Source organism: Papilio polytes, unplaced genomic scaffold (genome assembly GCF_000836215.1).
Source record: "Papilio polytes unplaced genomic scaffold, Ppol_1.0 DF823901.1, whole genome shotgun sequence".
In the NCBI taxonomy this organism is placed as follows: Eukaryota; Metazoa; Arthropoda; class Insecta; order Lepidoptera; family Papilionidae; genus Papilio; species Papilio polytes.
In genome coordinates, this window is record NW_013525303.1 from 1,374,128 (window position 1) to 1,394,284 (window position 20,157).

At 33.0% G+C, this 20,157-nt stretch overlaps 3 protein-coding genes across 7 annotated transcripts; 1 reads left to right on the forward strand and 2 right to left on the reverse strand.

Annotated features, from left to right (window-relative positions):
* Positions 1 to 33: 33 nt before the first annotated feature.
* On the reverse strand, positions 34 to 7,550 carry LOC106102893 (KH domain-containing, RNA-binding, signal transduction-associated protein 2-like). Of its 5 annotated transcripts, none has more exons than XM_013282500.1 (10): positions 7,211 to 7,550; positions 6,898 to 7,022; positions 6,580 to 6,689; positions 6,205 to 6,410; positions 5,424 to 5,582; positions 4,353 to 4,486; positions 3,393 to 3,565; positions 2,489 to 2,496; positions 1,085 to 1,159; positions 34 to 46 (listed from the first exon to the last, which is right to left on the reverse strand). In XM_013282500.1, exons 1-7 carry the CDS (start codon positions 7,419 to 7,421, stop codon positions 3,467 to 3,469), a joined length of 1,044 nt encoding a protein of 347 aa, XP_013137954.1. In that variant the 5' UTR covers positions 7,422 to 7,550; the 3' UTR covers positions 34 to 46; positions 1,085 to 1,159; positions 2,489 to 2,496; positions 3,393 to 3,466. The 5 variants fall into 5 exon arrangements, with proteins under 5 accessions (XP_013137954.1, XP_013137953.1, XP_013137955.1 ...); XM_013282499.1 differs by having other exon boundaries at positions 3,386 to 3,565; XM_013282501.1 differs by lacking the exons at positions 34 to 46; positions 1,085 to 1,159 and having other exon boundaries at positions 2,390 to 2,496.
* Positions 7,551 to 8,429: 879 nt separating this feature from the next.
* On the reverse strand, positions 8,430 to 9,419 carry LOC106102853 (dynein light chain roadblock-type 2-like). Its single transcript, XM_013282448.1, has 4 exons — positions 9,325 to 9,419; positions 9,174 to 9,252; positions 8,844 to 8,944; positions 8,430 to 8,553 (listed from the first exon to the last, which is right to left on the reverse strand). The coding sequence occupies exons 1-4, from the start codon at positions 9,325 to 9,327 to the stop codon at positions 8,443 to 8,445; spliced, it is 294 nt and encodes a 97-aa protein (XP_013137902.1). The 5' UTR covers positions 9,328 to 9,419; the 3' UTR covers positions 8,430 to 8,442.
* A 237-nt stretch (positions 9,420 to 9,656) lies between these two features.
* Positions 9,657 to 18,139, forward strand: LOC106102917 (SH3 domain-binding protein 5 homolog). The gene is made up of 9 exons (XM_013282535.1): positions 9,657 to 9,884; positions 10,342 to 10,533; positions 11,307 to 11,495; positions 12,239 to 12,360; positions 13,548 to 13,729; positions 14,859 to 15,046; positions 15,696 to 15,933; positions 16,795 to 16,915; positions 17,343 to 18,139. Exons 1-9 carry the CDS (start codon positions 9,834 to 9,836, stop codon positions 17,518 to 17,520), a joined length of 1,461 nt encoding a protein of 486 aa, XP_013137989.1. The 5' UTR covers positions 9,657 to 9,833; the 3' UTR covers positions 17,521 to 18,139.
* The last annotated feature ends 2,018 nt before the right edge of the window (positions 18,140 to 20,157 follow it).

Genomic DNA, 20,157 nt, shown 5'->3' on the forward strand with positions numbered 1-20,157 from the left:
TTTGTCTTAGTTTCCGTCTTCTCCGTTGGTTTCCTGGACGAGTCATCTGTAATTAAATTTCGCATTTATAACAAAATAATTAAAAACATGTTAAAAAGGGAGACAATTAATTTAATGTTTTTTTTTAATAACAAAAGGTGGCAAACGAGCAAGCGGCCACCTGAATCCGCCAAAATGACGAAGCGACCGCTGCCCATAGACATCCGCAATTGCAGATGCGTTGCATACCTTATCCGACAGGAAGAGATGCACATGAAGAGGATATTTCCCCTTCCTATGTATCTCCTCCTCTGTCAAATCCACTTCCCTTTCCCATCCTCTCCTTATAAGAAAAGGGTGGTAAAGAGAAAGGGATTTAAATTAGGCCTCTGGCATCACACTCATCAGACGAAACACGGAATTGCTTCCATTTCACGCCTGTCTTATGTGTGGTCGTGGTATTACACCGGGCGTCCGGCCCTGCAGTGCTAAGGTGTTAAAGCGGACACTACCACTGTACGAAAATATTTCTTCCTTTACACAATCTGTAAGATTGGTTATTTGACTTCTCTATATATAAAGTTTAAGAGCGCGCGCCCTGAAACTAAACTATCGCACAACTGTTTAGTCTCGCTTTGATTATATGAGCTATGAACTGCACTTAATTTTTAGTTGTACAACAAAACAGTTGACTGCGAAACAATCGACAATCGCACAACTATCGTGCGATAGTTTAGTCAAAGGTGTGCGGTCGCTCTAACAAAATATGTTTTCATGTAAACTTACTGGAATAACTAATAGAAACAAATTTCATTACAGAGATAACAAGACGATTAAGAAGCAAGGAAGGGGAAATCTCTTCCTTCAGAGGTCAGAGTTAATTTGAATTAAGATGTCTGTCTACTCCTTTTTCAATATTACAGGGTGATTCAACGGACAAATCAATGGTTTTGTGAAGTTAAACAATAGCTATTTAAGTCCTCTAACTCCACAAAACCGTTGATCCGTCCGTTAAGAATCACCCTGTGTACTATGTAATAGTAAAATGTTTTAATACAATTGTTAAAAAAAATTTAAAAAGTTAAAAAATCATATAGTCACTTACTATCATATTTATGCTTACGATGGCCTCTATGGCTCTCATGTCAAGATTTTCTATCCCAGGGGGCTTTTTTATGACCTGTGAAATTATATGAATGAAATAAATTTTCGACTTTTGTTTCCTTTTTTCAAACAGAGATGGCGTTATTCTTAAAAAGATTACGGTTAAATAAATTTTAACAAAAAATATATCGACGAATTGAGTACCTCCTTCTTTTGGGAAGTCGGTCAAAAAGATTTTTTGTCACATTTGTCAATTTCCCTGATATTTTGGAAGGTAACAGAAAAGGGGCCAATTTTAAACACTTACCTTATGTTTCTTGCTCTTTTTGCGGCGGAGGTATTTTGTGTGTTTTTACCGTTTATCTTACTTTTCAGCTGTTTTAGTTTTTTAAGCAATGCAAGGCACAAAATGCCAGCAAAAAATTCTCGAACTATTACTCCATATTACATATAATTGTTTCGAAAGTTAATTACAATTAACGTTTGTATATGTCCTTGCGGTTTTAATGCATTTTAGTGTCCTAATATTATTTGCATTTTTTCACACTTTACAACTATTTTTTTTTAAATAAAATATAGAAACATTTTTGTACATTTTTAAGTTAAGGTCAGGCAAATCCGAAATAACCCTTTAGGTAGGGCCTGTTGCCTGTTTATTTTTTAGGTTTAAAAATGTATTTTGCAAAAAAAAACAGTAATCATTTCATCAGCTTGACCAAAAATACAAATTATTTACTTGCTGTATTTTTACAAAATTCTAAATTTTGTGTTTACACGATCTTTTTTATTATTTTTTTAAATCAGTATTTAAGATTTTTTATAAATCGGCCAATAAATATTTTTTTCATGCAATTTAACTTTCTTTTGTCTTCCATCTGGTGCTATTTTGAATTAAAAATCACGGTTTTCTGTTTTAAAAGATTTTTATTATTTTAAATCTAGTCACACATTAAATTCTACAAACTTTGATAGTTTAAACGAGAAAATACAAACTATTTTTTTTCGTAATAAGTTTTGATTTTAAGAGTGCTTTAACGTTTTATAAAACATTATCTTAAGCATATAAATTTTATAATCTAAGATTTGAATTTGTAATAATTTCATTAGAAAATTTAAAAAAAAAAAGTTTTTTTTTTCGAAATATCGACTTAATAGCCGAGGACATAATGTGTAAAAATTCCTTTTTTGTAAATATTTAAAACATAAAGTTTTATTTTATAAGAAAAATATACTTGTTCGTATTAATAAGAGAAAAATTTAAACACTGTCCGCGGTGATTTTTTTTTATAGCAATTTTTTTTTTCAATTTTTAAGGCCTTCTTTTTTGCTTCTTTTTTTACTGGATTTTTTATTATGCGTCCTTCGTTTTCTTACTCACCGCTCGCGTGGTGTTCGTGTTTCTTACCTGCGCTCCTGTGAAATGAGTTTATATATTTTCATTCTTTTTTTGCACAAAAACACAAAAGAAATAAAATTTTCAAAAAGCAAATTATCTGCAATTAAAATTAAATTATTCTTATCATTCAATTAAGAAATAAGCATCGAAATAAAAATAAAAAAAATTATAGACACAACCAAGGTATAAAGTTAGGACAAGTTTTGTTAAAAAGAGTTGTTTTTTTTTATCCGACTGACAAAGTAGGTTTTTCGCGCGTATTATGTTTGTTTGTATGTAAATTCCATTGTGAGAGTCTACAGCCTAAAGTACTGATGCGATTATGACGGAAGCGATTGAATTCTATTCCTTCTAAGAGTGCTGTTTGGTTGCATCAGCACAAAACACCTACATTTACGTGAGGATTCAATTTTTAAAAATAGTGAGAAAACAGAGTTCGAATATCACTCACTACAACTTTTATATTCCATTTCTAAATCTTTTTTCGACACTATACACATAAACATTAGAAGTAGACGCAGGCAACAACTTACTAGCTTCCGCGCGAAATTAAAAAATTTAGTAGCCTATATGTTCTTCTAGACTATGCTCTACATCTATGCCAAATACCGAGATCTGCCGTTTGGAATACTTTAACATATAAATTTTCGCATTTATAATAGTAAAACTATTTAACTACGCCGCAATCTTTGACTACAAACATTTAACAAAAAGTGGGACACTACCTTTCAGACAAAAAAACAATTTGTAAATCGGTCCAGGGGCGGAGTTATACCGTAACACATAAAAAAACATACGAATTGAGTACCTGCTTTTGGGTAGTCGGTCAAAAATAAATTTAATCGGGGATTTTATCGTATATCAGTGTGGAATTAACCTTGGCGATGCCTACATCATCAAACATACGATCTACTTGGTCGGTCGTGCGTATGGCGCTGCGCGGGGGTAGCGCGGCGCGCGCCGAGTGCCCACGTCCCGCACCGGCTTTTACTCCCTCTCCTCCTTGTAGTACGGCTCCTCGTAGAACCGGTCCTGACCACGGTCGTAGTAGAACTCTTCATGTGGCACACGAGGCACACCGCGCACCTAGTGGGAAAAAACAAAAAAAATGGAAAAAAAATAGAAAAAAAAATGAAAAAACTTTTTGACTAACAGTTAGTCAGTGGTTGATGAGCATTAGTGGCTCAGTGGTAAGCACTTGACTTATAATCTTCAGGTCTTGGGTTCGAATCTCGGCGTACCAATGTGAGCTTCATTTTTTACAATTTAATATGTACATATTTTACCCGACGCTCTTACGGTGAAGGAAAGCATTGTGATGCCTACACATACCGGCAAAGAAATTCAATGATATGTGTGAAGTCAACCCGCAGTTGGTCAGCGTGGTTGACTATGGCCTAGTCATCCTAACTTAGGGTAGGCTCCGAGCCCCTTGTTGGTGAAGTATAGTGAGCTGGTGATGATGACTAGCAGTGATAAAGCCCGCTTTAACATCTTCGCATTTTAGAGCTAGCCCATTGTAATACGACAAATACACAAAGCATTAAATAGAAGCTATTCCGCGTATAGTCTGATGAGTGTGGTGCCAGAGGCATAATAGTCAACTTCCTTGCCCATCACTTTGTATGGAATGGATAGAAAAATACTGGATTTGCCGCTAGAGGAGACGCATACGTAAGGAAATATCCACTTTATGTGCGTCCCCTCCATCAATTATTAAGGGTAAGCAACGCGTCTGTTATTGCGGATGTCTGTGCGCAGCGATCGCTTCGTCGTTTCAGGTGACTGCTCGTTTGCCACCTTAAACTATTACTAGATTATAGTTAAATGATTTAAATCACTTGTATGTATTATAAATAGTTATTTTACTAACCGGAGGTTCAGCTACTGCATATGGATCCTCATAGGGGTACGAAGTCTCCATAGCTGTGCGAGCCCTATCTAGAATGCTCAGCACTTTAGTCTTGCCTGGCGCTCCGCGGTTCGGCAGAGGACGACCGCCTGGAGCTAGAAAAAAATAAATAACATTAATCTTACCTCTTACTAATATTATAAATGCGAAAGTATGGATGGATGGATGAATGGATGTTAAAGTTTGTAGCCTTAACATCTCTATGGATCCCGGTAAAACTTGGCATAGACTGGAAGAACACAGGCTACTCACTTTTGTTTTTTTTTATTCCACGCGGATGGAGTTGCAGGCGAAAGCTAGTAAGTTGTAAAAAATCTTTAGATTATTTGACAAAATCTTATAATTTTACAAAGTATTTAATACAGTGGCCAGATACTGTAGAGACTAATTTCAATCCAACAGTCAAAAAAATTACTTATAATGTATCATTTGGGTTAATCATGATCCGAGGCAGTAAAAAGGTTACCGACCTACAGAATACTTGGATGCCATTGTGTAAAAAAAAAAACAAATAAAAAAATAACAGTTTTTTATAAGTAAACATTACACTCAATAAAGATAGAAGAAAGGTGAGAAAAATAAAGATAATTTATGATAAAATACTTCATAATTATATAAATACAGTGATTTATTACAATGACCTTATCCAGAGGTCAGTCACTTAAGCTTTTTCACCTTAAGATTTGACCCATCTCATGTCTCCAATCAACTTATAAAAAGTGATATTAAAAAAAAACAACTGAAATAAAAATAAAATAATTCTAATAATGCTGAATGTAAATTATAAGGTAGTTGTAGTTCCATACTTTGAAGATTTATCCAGAAAACTTTATAGAATCGAGGATTTTTTGTGCTACAATCTACAGTTTACATTCAGAATATCTGTATATTTATTAACATTAACCTGTTAATTCACTATTACCAATAAAATATTTGTATTTGTGTTTATTTAAAATTTATTGGGCTTGTTAAAGCTACTAGGACAAATGGTGACAATAATTACCAAAAAATTGTCAAAATGAACAGACATACCTTCAGATTGGTTAAGAATTGGGTCTCTGTAGGAGAAGGACCGTTTTGTTACGGTACATGCACTGTACATAACATTCTTGGCCCTTACTTCAGGCCCCTCTAGCAAGGCACGACGTCCCGGACCAGGCCCTGGGCCAGGACCCATACCGGGTCCAACATCTACAACAAACCTTTAGTTAGAAAATCTGGTTGTTGCAGATTTTGTTGGTCAGCATTTCTTAAGTTGATTTATTGAACATACACAAAATAAAAACAAAAAAAATTAGATGACTTGCTGTACTCTAATATAAATGGCATGACTAAAGTGTTATAAATAAAATTAAAATAATGTGACAAAAATATGAAAGTGTCAAAAACTAAAGCCTATGATATTTAAATTGGATTTGAAGAAATTATCAAAAAAACACTAGGAGCCTAAGTATAGACTGAAAAGGTACGACAAACAAGTAAGATAAGATACAGCTGTTATAAAAATATTACTCTGAGCCAAATCCATTAGGTGGACTAAAATCTGTACAAATATCTGGAAAGATTTGATTTTTTGTATTGAATAAACCAATTAGAAAAATTCACTATTCGAAAGCTAAACTATCCCCAGATGACACTCCATTTATTATCAGTTTTTATTTAAATTCTGTGAAGACGAAGTTGCAGGCTAAAACTAGTGTACAATAAAACATAACACAACAATGGCATCCAAGTTATCTAAATTACAAATATTGCCATCATCAAATATTCTAGAAAGGACACAAATAACCTAATGTAGTAAGAAATTACTCACCTCTTTCAGTCATATCTCGTATCTGATTCTGTCGAATAAAATCATTTGAATCTGGTATCAGATATTTCTTGACCTCAGCTAGGGCATATGCAATCCTTGCATGAGCTTCTGCAGGCGGTGCTAGTGCAGATATCTCTACATGGAGCTCATCCATCAAATGTGCATACTTAGGATCCAATGAGTTACGAAGCTCTTCTTCCTTCTGTCTAAAATATGGTAAATCATTGATGTTGAATCATTACTGTAGGGGAAATATCTAATTTTGACCATTTAATGGTACCTACAGTCCTTTACTTGCAAATAAATCTACTTAGGAGTACTCCTAGAGATTAACTAATTGCTAAGAGTTAGTGTATGGTTGTACAGTATAATTACCTGTCTCTTACTGAGCCCCTGCCAAGTACAGCCATTTTGCACATTGTTTCCTCTTGCAGTTGTTTCATTGTGTTGCCTTTAGGCCCTAGTAGCTTGCCCACAAAGTTGAACTGCGAGGGAAATGCATATTATTTACAAATGGAACTACAACATTTATATGCAACAAGGTCTTCTTGAAGCAGATTGAACATTTCTTAACATACTAAAGGAATAGTAGGGAGAAATAATGATATACAGGAGCTTTTTTTTGACATAAGTATACTCTTTTCCCAGACCTGCCAAATTAAGGAATGTCTACTCTATTTCTACTTAACTCACCTTTGGATGATCTTTCACTGGTACCAACACTTTAACGGTCACTTTGACCGCCTTGTCTCTATAAACATCAACATATTTGGAGTCGTTCTGCGGCACTCGACCATTAGCTTGCACTCTGACCACCTCTAAAAAAATTATAAGTATTTTTTTAATTCAAACCTCACCTTCAAAAACCATAATGTATTTTGAAGTGTCAACCACTTTCTATTAAACTAAATCCATGTGATACAACTTGGGAACCAAATAGATCGCACAATTTATTAAAACCATGTATGTAGTTAAAATGTCGTTAGTCATAAACAATAACAATTACCTTGATCAAGAAGCCTCGTCGACAATGGAAACTTCCCATTATTTAATTTAATCTTTTCACTCAACAATTCCCGCATATATTCACCGGCTTTTTCATTAACGGGGTTGTTTTCGCCATCTTGATCTCCAAGATTTTCAGCATTAGGATCTTGATTAGAATTACGTTTGAAATCACTGCTATTGTACCCGTTTTTATCGTATTTTTCAGACATGTTTATATCTTGAAATAAATATCAAAATAGACTTAAATCATGCGCTATTAAAATTATTAGGACAAAATATTAAACCACATAACAACCGGAGATGTCGCTACCAAGCTTTTGAGGGTTGCCATTGGCAAATTGTGGCAAATTTTCAAACACTGAAAACTACTACCAACCAATAAAGCTACCAATCATTTATTAATTCAGTATTTTTCCCATGCAAAACGATTTCTAATATTGACTTGGTTAATAAGTCAGTATAGTGGCTAATAAACATTGTATTTCGTAGCCATAAGATGTAAAAAAAGTTATCTTTTTGATTTTAGTAATAAGGTAGAAGTTGAAGAAAAAAACAAGATCAAATTTAAATTATAATAAATAATGGTGTTACAATAGCTTACGACAAAATGTACAGAAAAAAGCAATTGTTTAACTGTTTGAATTTTAATGACATATAAGAAGAAAAACATTTTGAAATCAACATGTAAGATACATTATGAAGTGTCAAGAAAGTTTGCTATAGTAACTCAAAAAGATACAAAAAACACATTTCTTATCTGTTTTACATATAATACCTTTTTCTTACACAGTAACATTTAAAAGCCTACTTTAGTCCTCTTACAAATAAACATAAATATATATCGAATCATACAATTTTTAGAATATGTATAACCTAAATGAAATACGCAATTTATTGATTACATATGTGAAGCTTTTCCAATAGCATAAAATGCATATAAAACGTAACTGTTTATATTTAATTTACCTTATTGTTTCACATAGTTTATTCTTATTAGATAGTGTTACCAGCTTGACAATAACTTTCTACTAAAAGAAGCATAATGGTGTAAGTGTTGCATAAAATGAAATTTCATTATCTATGCTATTCCTCTGAGTTGCAAGTGTTAAAAGTTTAGTGTCTAATTTCAGGTAATAAAGCAATTTAAGCCTTATCATCATTGAGAAGCTTATTATGTTTGTGTAACATTGTGTGCAGGGAAATAAGAGCTGAACCAATTCCGGTACATGACTAGTCTGCTGTATTCTGTATTACAATTAAGATAAATTCACGATCAGGAGCAATCAAAATCTCGTGCCGCCTGCTTCTTACTCGGAAGAATGTTAATTCATTTGTTGAATCCTGCAAACAATTACATAGTTTAAAAATAAAAAAATAATTAGAAGTATATTATATCACTAACATTCGCCCATGACTCCATCCACATGGAATAAAAAAAAACTAAAGTGAATAGCCTATGTGTTTCTACGCCAATCATCGAAATCCGTTCAGCCGTTGAGGCTACAAATTCTAACAAACATCCATCCATCTAAACTTTTGCATTTATAAATAAGTTTACTTTTTGTATTTCAATTTTTTTTTAAATCTACATAGAAAAAGACAAGTAACAAATACTAAATAAATCTCATTACCATTTCTCGTACAACATTCTTGGCTTTCTCCGTTAATTGACCAATTAAACCAGAATATAACACTGACGTAGCATTGTCCAGAGAACTTTTAATGGGTATGCCTGAAAAGTAAAATGTAATTGAATAAAATCATCGTTTGAATAAAATATACGTAAATACAGTACGTTCCCCTATTGTAGTTTTCTTGACATTTGCTTTCTTACAAGATTTTTAATCCATATTGAAGTATAACATTCATAACTATGGTTATTGATTATAAGTATTCAATAATCCAGGTGGCCTCAATACATTTATCACAGTTGCCATGGTTTTAAACAAAATTGATCAAACCTTCGTGATTCACAATGATTACTCCCATTACACCTTTATGAGCTTGAATCCTTTTGATCGTTTCTTCTACTTCGGTTGCCTGCGAAAATATGTTAATTGTATATTACAATAATAATACACAAACACAATTGTACTTAGTAGATTTAAATACCATGATTATTGTTTTTATTCACTAAATGTAATAGAAAGTACAACGCAGATGCACAGCCGAGTGTACAAATATGTTAAATGTCAGTCATAGTTTGACGTTGTCAAACATATTTGTCAAATACGGAAGTTTAACGGTACTTTTTTCCCGATCAATTTAAAACAATTTCGTATTTAATTAAATGAGGGTACCTAGCTCAAAAAAATATTGTGTTAAATTATTAACAATAGTTAAAAAAATTAACTAACAAAAAATCTTATTTATCTGTACAGTTTTCTCGAAATGACGTTTCCGCTGATGTCTGTCATTATCACAGATAATAAATTAATACAATAAACAGAAGATATCGAACGGGTGGTGCGGATAGCTCGAATTTTGCTAAATTAATTGCCGAAATTCGCTGTTTAGCGATGGCTTTGTGATGTTTAATATATCTGATGCAATATGATGTATGAAAAGATCTATTTTCAATGTTTAAACTTCTGATAAGATGCTCCTAAATTGATGTAACAATGAACGATAGCGGTGCCGAATGCTCTGAAGCCTTAGATCCTCGAGTGCAGGTAAATTTGATCGATAGTTTCAAGGGCATATCTGAAAAGGTCAAAAAAATAGTAAAGTTTTTTTATTTAAGTTTTCAACTAATTACGGGAGAGTCTACAAAGTTTCTTATTTTAAAAACCGTAAATGTAAATATAAATATTCAATATCCTATAATTAATTTTCTTTTAATTTAATCACATGTAACGTACCGTTTTTTTGTTAAAACAAAAAAGTAATTATTAACATACTATAAAATAAAATAACTTGTTATGTAAGAATTGTTAAATTAATTTTTTAATCGAAAATCCTATATTTTTATGCAAGTGAAGACAAAAATAAGTATTGTAGTGTATTACTGAAAATATCAAAAGAAGATGACTTACATTATAATAAAAACTAGTAAGAATCCTATTGAATTATTATAAGTAGCATTTTCATATATTTCCATGTTAAAATAAATTGAAATTTAATTTCCAGATAGAACTTGAACGCTTAAACACAGCCACAGATGAGATAAACCGTTTAGAAGTTGAGTTGGATGAGGCAAGACTAGCATTCCGTCGTCTCCTTGCAGAAGGACATTTACGTATTCAGCAGTTGACAAAGAAACTCGGCACCAGCGTGCATAAAGCAAGGCCTTACTATGAAGCCAGATTTAGAGCAAATATTGTAAGTATTATAGGAGTTAAAGTAACATGAGTATTGAGGTATTCAATTATCTTGCTGGCTCAGAATGCATAGATCACAATTATAAATGTAACTTAAGGCAAGGGAATGGTACTGCATCCTTTTGACCTTGAGCCCCCAAAATTAGTGAAATGGGCTATACTCTGTTGAAATGGAGTAATTGTAATTAGTGCCTCTGAATCACCTAGCCAGTTAACAATGATATGTGAAAATCATAGTGGCATTGAATATTTTAACAATCAAAAACAAGTAGAAATCCCACATATTGATATTTGCAGGAATTTACATGTTTAACTTTTTGCATCTAAGTTTTTTTTTTTATTTCCTACGTCTTTTACTGATATTTTACATTGAAAAGTTAAGATAGATGGATGGAAGTTTTTTACAAGTTATCTCCAGAATGCCTTAGCATATTTTGTTGTAATTTGTCACAGATGTAGAAAATGGTCTCAAAGAACACATAGGGTAATTATTAAGTTTTGATTTCCATGGGTGGATTCAAAAACATTACAAAACCTATCTATACTAAAATTATAAAAAATAAAGATTTGTAGTTTTTATGTGTTGAAATAAGTCAAAAACTACTGGGCCGATTTTAAAAATTACTTCACCTTTAGAAAGATAATTTATCTATAAATATCATAGGCTATATTTTCTTATTTCACGCAGGCGAAGCCGCGAGCAACAGCTAGTCACAAATAAAACTAAATACCAAAGAGAATTTTAAGGCTCTTGTTTTTTTTTTTAATTTGTAGACGTCTCAAGAGTTACAAACAGCAACAATGGCATATGACAAGGCTAATAGTGCGCACGCGGCTGCAAGAGAGATGGTTTACCTTGCGGAACAAGGACTTGCTAGACTTGCGGAGGGCTCAGAAGGTGGACTTACCCTGGACCCAGCATGGCAGGAAATGCTCAACCATGCTACACATAGAGTTAACCAGGTATGTGAAAGGAACAAAGTATAATACTAAAAGAAATGTAATAAATATGTATTTGAATATGTATACTTCTCGATGTTAGTATAAAATCTTGCTTGAAGGACCAAAAAAGTTTTACTCAGAAATTCAATTTACAGCGGTAATAAAATTAAATCCTTTCAAAACGATTTTTTTTATAACATAAGGTGGCAAACGAGCAAGCGGCCACCTGAATCCGACTAAATGGCGAAGCGACCGCCGCTCATAGGCATCCGCAATTGCAGATGTGTTGCCTACCCTAATACGACGGAGGAGGAGACGCACATAAAAAGAATATTTCCCCTTCCTATGCATCTCCTCCACCGTCATATCCACTTCCTCTTTCCATCCTCTCCTTATAAGAAAAGGGTGGTACACAGAAAGGAATTTAAATTAGGCCTCCGGCACCACACTCATCAGACGAAACACGGAATTACTTCCACTTCACGCCTGTCTTCTGTGTGGTCGTGGTATTACCTGGGGCGTGCCGGCCCATTCGTGCTAAGATGTTAAAGCGGGCACTACGTAAGAATTATTCTCTAAAGCCTTTTTTGTAAAATTTCTTAAAAATACTAACGGAATTTTTACTGTCTAACAGTTTAATTCTGATTTTTCTATTTTTTTTTCTATAAAATTATCTTTTAAATAATTAAAAAGATATGTATTTAATGAAGAAAATAGTATGAAATATATTAAAGCAACCATTAGAGTTATAAACAAATTTTAAGGCTGAGGCAGACCGGGCGGCGGCCACGGTGACACAGCGCACTAAGGCTGCGGCACACCGCGCCGCTGCCACTTTGGTGCAGCAACTGCAAAACGGATTAAAGCGACATATAGCCAAATCCAGGTATTAAGCCTGGTTTACACTAGGCCAGTACAGTTGGTCTGACAAACTGGTATAGTGTGGACGATGAACATTGAATCTATACAATCTATGAATGTCACAACTGTCCAACTGTACTGGATAAGTGTAAACCGCGCATTATCTTTAAATTTAATTCCGATATTCCTAGAGGGACTCAAGTCAATTATTATAGAAGGGTGAAGCTATTTTTGACCTCTCAATCTTACTAATATAATAAATGCGAAAGTTTGGATGGATGGATGTTTGTTAGAGTTTATAGCCTAAACTGCTGAATGGATCTCGATGAAATAGGACACAGATGTAGAACATTTCTAGAACTATTTAACTAGAACTATTAACTATTTACTATTTTCTTAATTCCGCGCTTACGAAGTTAGTTAAAAAACATATTTTGACTACATCATAATAAAATTCTAAAACAAATGCCTGAAAATAGTTAATGGATGCTATTAATCGCCGACATGCACTTTTAAAGGTGTTGCCATGAATTAAAATAGGATTTTCTACCAAATTGTAAAGCTAACTTTCTAAGTGCCTGCTTTAGAACTAACAAAGAGTATCTTTTGTACATTAGCTTGCACAATTACCTAAGCTTATAGTTTTAGTATGCACAGAATGGTTTTTCTTCCACAGGCAACGACGTCGCCGCCATGCAATGCTCACGTTTGGTATATTTTTTATTTCTTTTTATATCTGCATGCTTTCTTTATACTAAAAATAGTCTATGCTTGTAGATGTTGCATGTACTCATTAATTTGAACATACAGGGCCTTTCCCACCACTGGCTGATAGGCTCAGATAGCTTAAAAATGACGTCACTGTCAGATAAGGTCACTATCAGGTAACAAAATCCGATATTTCAATCATATATTTTACACGGTGGATTATAATCAGACAATGTGCAATTTGGTGGGACAGGCCCTTGATTATTGATTTAACTTAATATTTGAGCTTATTTTCTGTAATTTTTCTTTCTATCTATAGTAGTTTTTTGATTTGTATGTAAAGGTAACATATTATATTATTAAATTTAAGCTAAGTACATGTAAAAATGTATCAATTTTAAGTATCCAAGGTATAACTACACTATTAAAGTTAAATTCATGCTTAAAGTTGTAAAAATCTGTGAATTATTGTCTGGTCCTTCGAGCAGGGTATTTTATTTTCAGACCGTACTTTGAAGAGAAGGCGCGAATTAACGCAGCTCTCGAGGCGCAAAAGGCTCGCATCCAAACGTTAGAGGAGCAAGTTGCGGAAGCGAAACAGCAATATTCTTCAGCGTTAAGAAATCTTGAAAGAATATCCGATGAAATACATCGACATCGGTCAAGGCGACAGTCTACGAGGAATGGTAATATTATAATTATTTAAATAGCTAGAAAATAGAAAATTTGTCCGTTTCAAAAAGTGTCAAAGATTAAGGGAATAAGAGAAATCCACATTCAATCTTATTAGTTCAGATTATGGCTACTTGATAGCTGGTATTGCTTAATGTGATTTTCCTGTAGTGTCTGTTTTCGGTGGTATTTAAAAAAACTACGACGTAGGTTTTTATAAAAAGGCGGACAATCCAGTAACGTTTTATTATCAAATAAACAAAAGAAACTTAGTAAATAAAATATAACCCATTTCAATGTTATTTAATAACACTTACAACAATTAATTTAAATACAATATATTGATATGTGGTTTTGATTCCATCGATAGATAGCGTCATATGTTAACTATACAGGATGATTCTTAATGGACGGATCAAGGGCTTCATTAGTTAGAAAACTTTAATAACTACCGTTTAAGCTCAAAGAATATAATAGATTAAAATTTGCTCCATAACGTCCATTTTTTTGTTATCGAAGGGGAGGGGGGGGGGAAATCTTCGAAAGAACCCTGTCTTTTTTTTATAAAAGACAGGGTTATGTGAGATTTCTATTCATTAAAAAACCCCTTGGTGGCCGTCCTTAAGTGCGATTTGAGGATCCCGGGATCTCCAGTGGAACCAGTACCCTCTGCTCTAAACTGTTGCTTGATATCTGGGATTTTTTCCCAATTGGCAACACGGGACTTCATCTTGTTGCTTTTAAAAATCATCCTGTATATTAGTATGTGTAACTTTAACAGTAGTAGAGCCCGCTTTAACGTCTTCGCACTGCAGGGCCGGATCGCCCGGTGTAATACCACGACCATACAGAAAACAGGCGTGAAGTGGAAGCAATTCCGCGTACAGTGTGATGAGTGTGGTGCCGGAGGCCTAATTTTAGTCCCTTTCCCTTGCCATCCATTTCTTAAAAGGAAAGGATGGGAAGGAAAAGTGGATTTGAGGGTGGAGGAGAAAGGGAAGGGAAGGGGAAATGTCTCCGTCAATTAAGGGTAGGCAACGCTGCAATTGCGGATGTTTATGGGCAGCGGTCGCTTTCCATTTTGGTGGATTTAGGTGGCCGCTGACTCGTTTGTATATAAAAAAAAATCTTTGGTATTACCAGATATAGAGCGCCTAACGTTCACGGATACCAATAGTGAAAACACTAGTGAGATGGAGGAGCTTTGCGCGTCGAGTACTGACGCGAGTGTACGAGAATGGTTGCGCCGTGCGGCCGACGCTCAGCGGCCGCGCCCGCACGACTCCGATACATGGACGGAGATAGACCTCGATTATTCAAGCCCGGAGGAGGTCAGTAAAATAGCTTATTTCTAGCTGTTGATGACCTCGTCCGTGTGATATTAAAATATGTTACGCGCAGATAAATTACCTTTCGAATAGTGAAGGAATTTTTAAAACTAGTTTATAATATCAGTAAGATTTTTTTTAAACTTAACTGTATTTGTATTTTATATTTTGATTGTCCTGTAAAATAAAATTGGCACAGTAATATTGAAGAATACAGTCTTTTAATAAAGATTTTTAATTTCGCGCGAACGGAGTCACGGGCGACAGCTAGTAACTACATCCAATAACAATTTCATTTTTTATATAATTATGAATTAAAAGAATTTGGTTTGTGTTAACATTTTTAGATACTTTCATCGTAAAATAAACTGTATTATTTTTTAAATTACTCCCTTGTCCCAACACTGGCTGATAGAGGCTCAGATAGCTTAAAAATAGCGTAACTGTCAGATAAGGTAACAAAATCTGATATTTCCATCACATTATACATGTTGGATTGTTATCAGACAATTTACAATTTAGTGGGAAAGGCTCTTAAAGTTCTCTTAACATGAACTACACTTGCTACGTATTTTATTGGATTTTTTTATTAAATCAACTTGAAAAAACTATTTCAAAAACCAATAAACCATCAATATCTGTAATTCTTTAGATAAGCTTCGAGAAATGTTCTCTCCGTCCGCGGTCTACTCCCGAAAAGACTCCATCGCCGCCCAGTCCTTTAGAGTCTAAAGTATCAGCCGCGTCTCCGAGACGTATAATCCGCGCTGAACGAACACTAAGGAACGAACTGAGGAATGAACTGAGAGCTGAGCTGCAGAATGCACGACGACAGAGTTTGGACGCTTTACTTCATGATACAGGGGAAAGAGTCAAGGAAATGTTTCAAGGTATGTTCTGTTATAGTGCAAGTAGGGAATCTAAAACTTTAAAATACATGAATACATGAATAGTTTGCGATTCAATTTACTTATTAGACGAAATATAGCATAAATTCTTATACTTTAAAGTAATTTTTTTCTACCTTTTTCATTTTTTTTAGATTTTAGTGTAAAATTATAGTGAATTTGAAAAAGGACATATAGATCTACAAGGATCATGGCAGTTGGCAATTTTGTGACCTAATAGTGAAGCGACACGAGATACTTTTCACTCGAGTGACTCGAGTAATTTTTGTATTACTCGGATTCGAGTGAAATTTTTGACAACTCGAGTTTCGAGTGACTCGAGTTGACTCTAAAGACGAGTGGCTCGTGCAATTCCAGTGGTTAAGTTACCGAGAAAAATAATTTTTAAAATTCTGGTTACTCCAATTTTATATTTCGATCGACTCGAGCCAATAAAAATCACTTAAATCTTATCTGCACTCGAGTGGTATTCGATTGAATAAGTTACCAGCACCGAGTGACTCGAGTGAAAAAAAATTACTCGAGTCCCATCACTATAACCTAAACAATGAAATTTAAAAGCGTCATATTTTGACCAATCAGTGAGCGGCAACTGAATGTTGCCATTTTAGTAATTCCGAAATTCGATTTAAAAAGAAATTACAATATAATATGGTTTTGTTTTCGACATAAGAAATTTTAGAAATAAGTTTGGAATTTTTTGCTTACTAGGAACTCCTTCTTTCTATGTGTCCCCTCTTGATTAGGCAACACATATATAAGTGTGGATGCCTATTCCGCGTTTCGCTAAATTAGCGAATTCTAATAACCGGTTGTTCATTTATCATCATAAAAAACATCCAGGTCTATCGTTGTTCGGGGAGCGGCGCGGGTCGGGGTCAGCGCCGCGCACGCCGCGCCGCCGCTCGCCAACCGCGTCCTCCGCCTCATCCGATAGACATTCCGACACGGACAGTCTGCCCAGGTATGATTACATACTGTGGGATCGTTGCATATAACTGGAATAAGTGTATATAACATAATTTTTTATTTTAATTTCCAATAATCACAGACGTTTTTTCTTTATACTTCCTTTTCGAATTGACATCTGACATATAAGACTAATATAAAATAAAACTTAAAAAAAAAACAACTAAATCATCCCACATACATGCAGGGGTGACTCGTGACTTGATATCTCACTTCTTTTTATCATATAAACAAACTCTTCGAAAATACATCTTTTACTCGTCATCTTTTTTCTTTCCACGAAATGTAAACATCGAAATAAATAAATTAAAAACAAAACAACAACCTCCTTATATGTTATGCTGTTATCACTGAGTAACAAAGGCTATATTTTACATTTTTTTAAATTACACATATATATTTATGTATTATTTAAATTTCAGTGTGGAAATGTTAACGGACGATCAAATAGCGTCGTTAATGTTGGACGCACAACTGGAGGCGGTGTGCGAGCGGCTGGCCGGCGTCGCCGTGCGCTCCCCGCGCTCGCCGCGCTCGCCGCACTCCCCGCACGTGCCCCACGCGCCCCACACGCCCCACACGCCCGACACTAGATATTGAACCTTCATTACGTAGCGGTAAGGTAGACATTCGATTGATACGCACCACGATCAAATTGATTTATTTGTGTACTAAAGTAGCATTTTGAATCTTAATGCAATTGAGTTAATGTTTATTTTTGAATGAAAATGAATTTCACAGATAATTTAATCTTTGGCTTTGAATGTATAATATATTGAACCTTATTGCTATAGTTATAGGTTATAATTTTAAATGTCACGCGTAAAAAAATTTGGTGAAGCAATTTAGTGAATTGCAATTGTTTTTTATTAAGCTAATGTTGATTTTATAAAGTAATGCGAATTTGTTTCCTATTTATTCGGAATACGGTTGAATTTTGAATACTAAGTGATAATTCTAGTACATTCTATAAGAAAATTTAGAATACTCAATTCCGTTTTATTTTTATTTTGATATAAGAAATTAATTCATTAAATTGTATGAACAAACCTAGAAATTCTAAATGAATGCAAAATTCAAGTATATTTCTTGAAGTCGTTTAAACAATTAGTTTTATTATATTTATTGATTTTTAAGTAATAATTTAGTCTCGAATGTAGCGTAATTTTCGTAATTTTGAACTTTATCACCACCGCATAAGTCTCACAATAATTACCACGTGATATTACTAGCGTTAGAAATTGAACCTTAAGTACTAGGTAATAAGAGTTCACTTATACGTAAGTGTTTACAAGTAGTGATGTTCGATAGAAAATGAGTATCGATAATTTGTTAAAAAATAAAGAAATAAGAAACTTGTTTTTGAAAGTCGATTAAAAAAAACCTCATATGAATTGATTAAAACAATAATTATTTAAAATTGACGTTTTAACAACATTTTTAAAGGTAATATACTAAACATTTCTAAAACATCAGCTAAATTTAGCGATAACTTAGGCGATGCTTAAAATAATAATTTATAAAATACGATATTCGCAAAATCAAAGTTTATTTAAAAATAACACCAATGTGTGGTCTAAGACTTCATACTAATATTATAAATGAGAAAGTTTAGATGGATGGATGTTTGTTAGAGTTTGTAGCCTAAACAGCTGAATGGATTTCGATGAAATTTGGTACAGATGTAGAAGACAGTCTGGAAGAACACAAAGGCTACTTACTTTTGTTTTTTTTAATTTCACGCGGACGGAGTCGCGGGCGAAAGTGTTTCCCGTAACTTTCGGTTGGACTTTTAGTTTTGCGTAAAACGGCCTAAATTATCAATGCCCTATTAGTTAATAATAAACTATAAATACATAAATAATTATAATAAATAAATTAAAAAGAAATACTACGTAACGTTAAGTTTTATTTTCAACTTATACTCAAAAAGTATTATTTTTAAATTTATTTATAACAGTATTATATTTATTTATATTAATATTTTAATTTTATTGAATCTTTTAATATTAAATATATAAATTTTCATTTAAAAAAAAAATATTAATACTATAAGTTACTCTTGTATGGTAAACAAATCAAAATTTAGTAAATAATTCTTTCTTATATTAGCGTTTTAAAACTTTCTTTGGCAATTCAACAATCTAGAAACAACTCCTTTGAAAATAAGCAATCAGATATAGTGAAAACATTGTATTTCCACTGTCAAAATACTCTTAAAAACGTCAATAAAATTATTTTTCTAATTATTTTTAATAGAAATTCAATCTTACTACATTCCAGTTTTTATCTTAACTATAAAATAATTCATAAATTCTTAAAGATGTTTCTTTCGTCTTCCAAAATGATTCTAATATTGTTATCTAATACAAATCTATATTTCTTCAAATGTTTAGATCAAAATAAATACTGTAAATTGTAGTTTTAACTTCTACATTATCTGTAAATCGAATGTTCGTATTTTGCACTAATCGCCAAATATTAATAAAATAGATTTATTACCTATTTTACAATTGATTCAAAAATTCTGAAATTTAATAAATCAGTAAAAAAACATCGATATGTCGATAATGTGATGTGCACATCACTATTTATTCTTTCAAGAGCTATATGTGCGAGCGAGCGCGCTATACTTTTGATACATCTCTCTCGTTTCTTCATTATCTATTAGTGTTGGCGATTAGTATAAATTAATAATATATTGTAAAATTAATAATAATTTCATATCAAAATGAAACAAAACTAGCAATAATTAAGACTTATTTTACAACATTTACACAAAATTGTATTGCATTTAATTTTAATAATAGTGTAAGTATTTCTTTTAGAGTATTTTAATTTTTTACTATTTCTTTTATTAAGAAAAAAAAAATAATGTAAAATATTGGCAATTTTTTCAAATCTTTTTTATGTAGATGTTTTTTTTTTCAATAAATACTTTTAGATTATTAAAATTAGACGCGAAACAATGCAATAAATAGATAATATCTGGTATAAAAAATCCTAAGCAATAGTTTCCATCCAGAAGTTTATTAATAATTATTAAATAATAAAGTACAAAATTAACAATGCGTGTTTGATGTCATATTAAATAAGCTGAATACATTGTTATTTATTAAATAAGGTTTAATAATTAGTAATAGTGTAGTTTGTAGTGTTTGTAAGCTTGAAATGTTTTTGCACCGGCTACAAAATCAATTTGGAAAGTACAGTCGGGGAATCTGGCGGTGTTCCGAC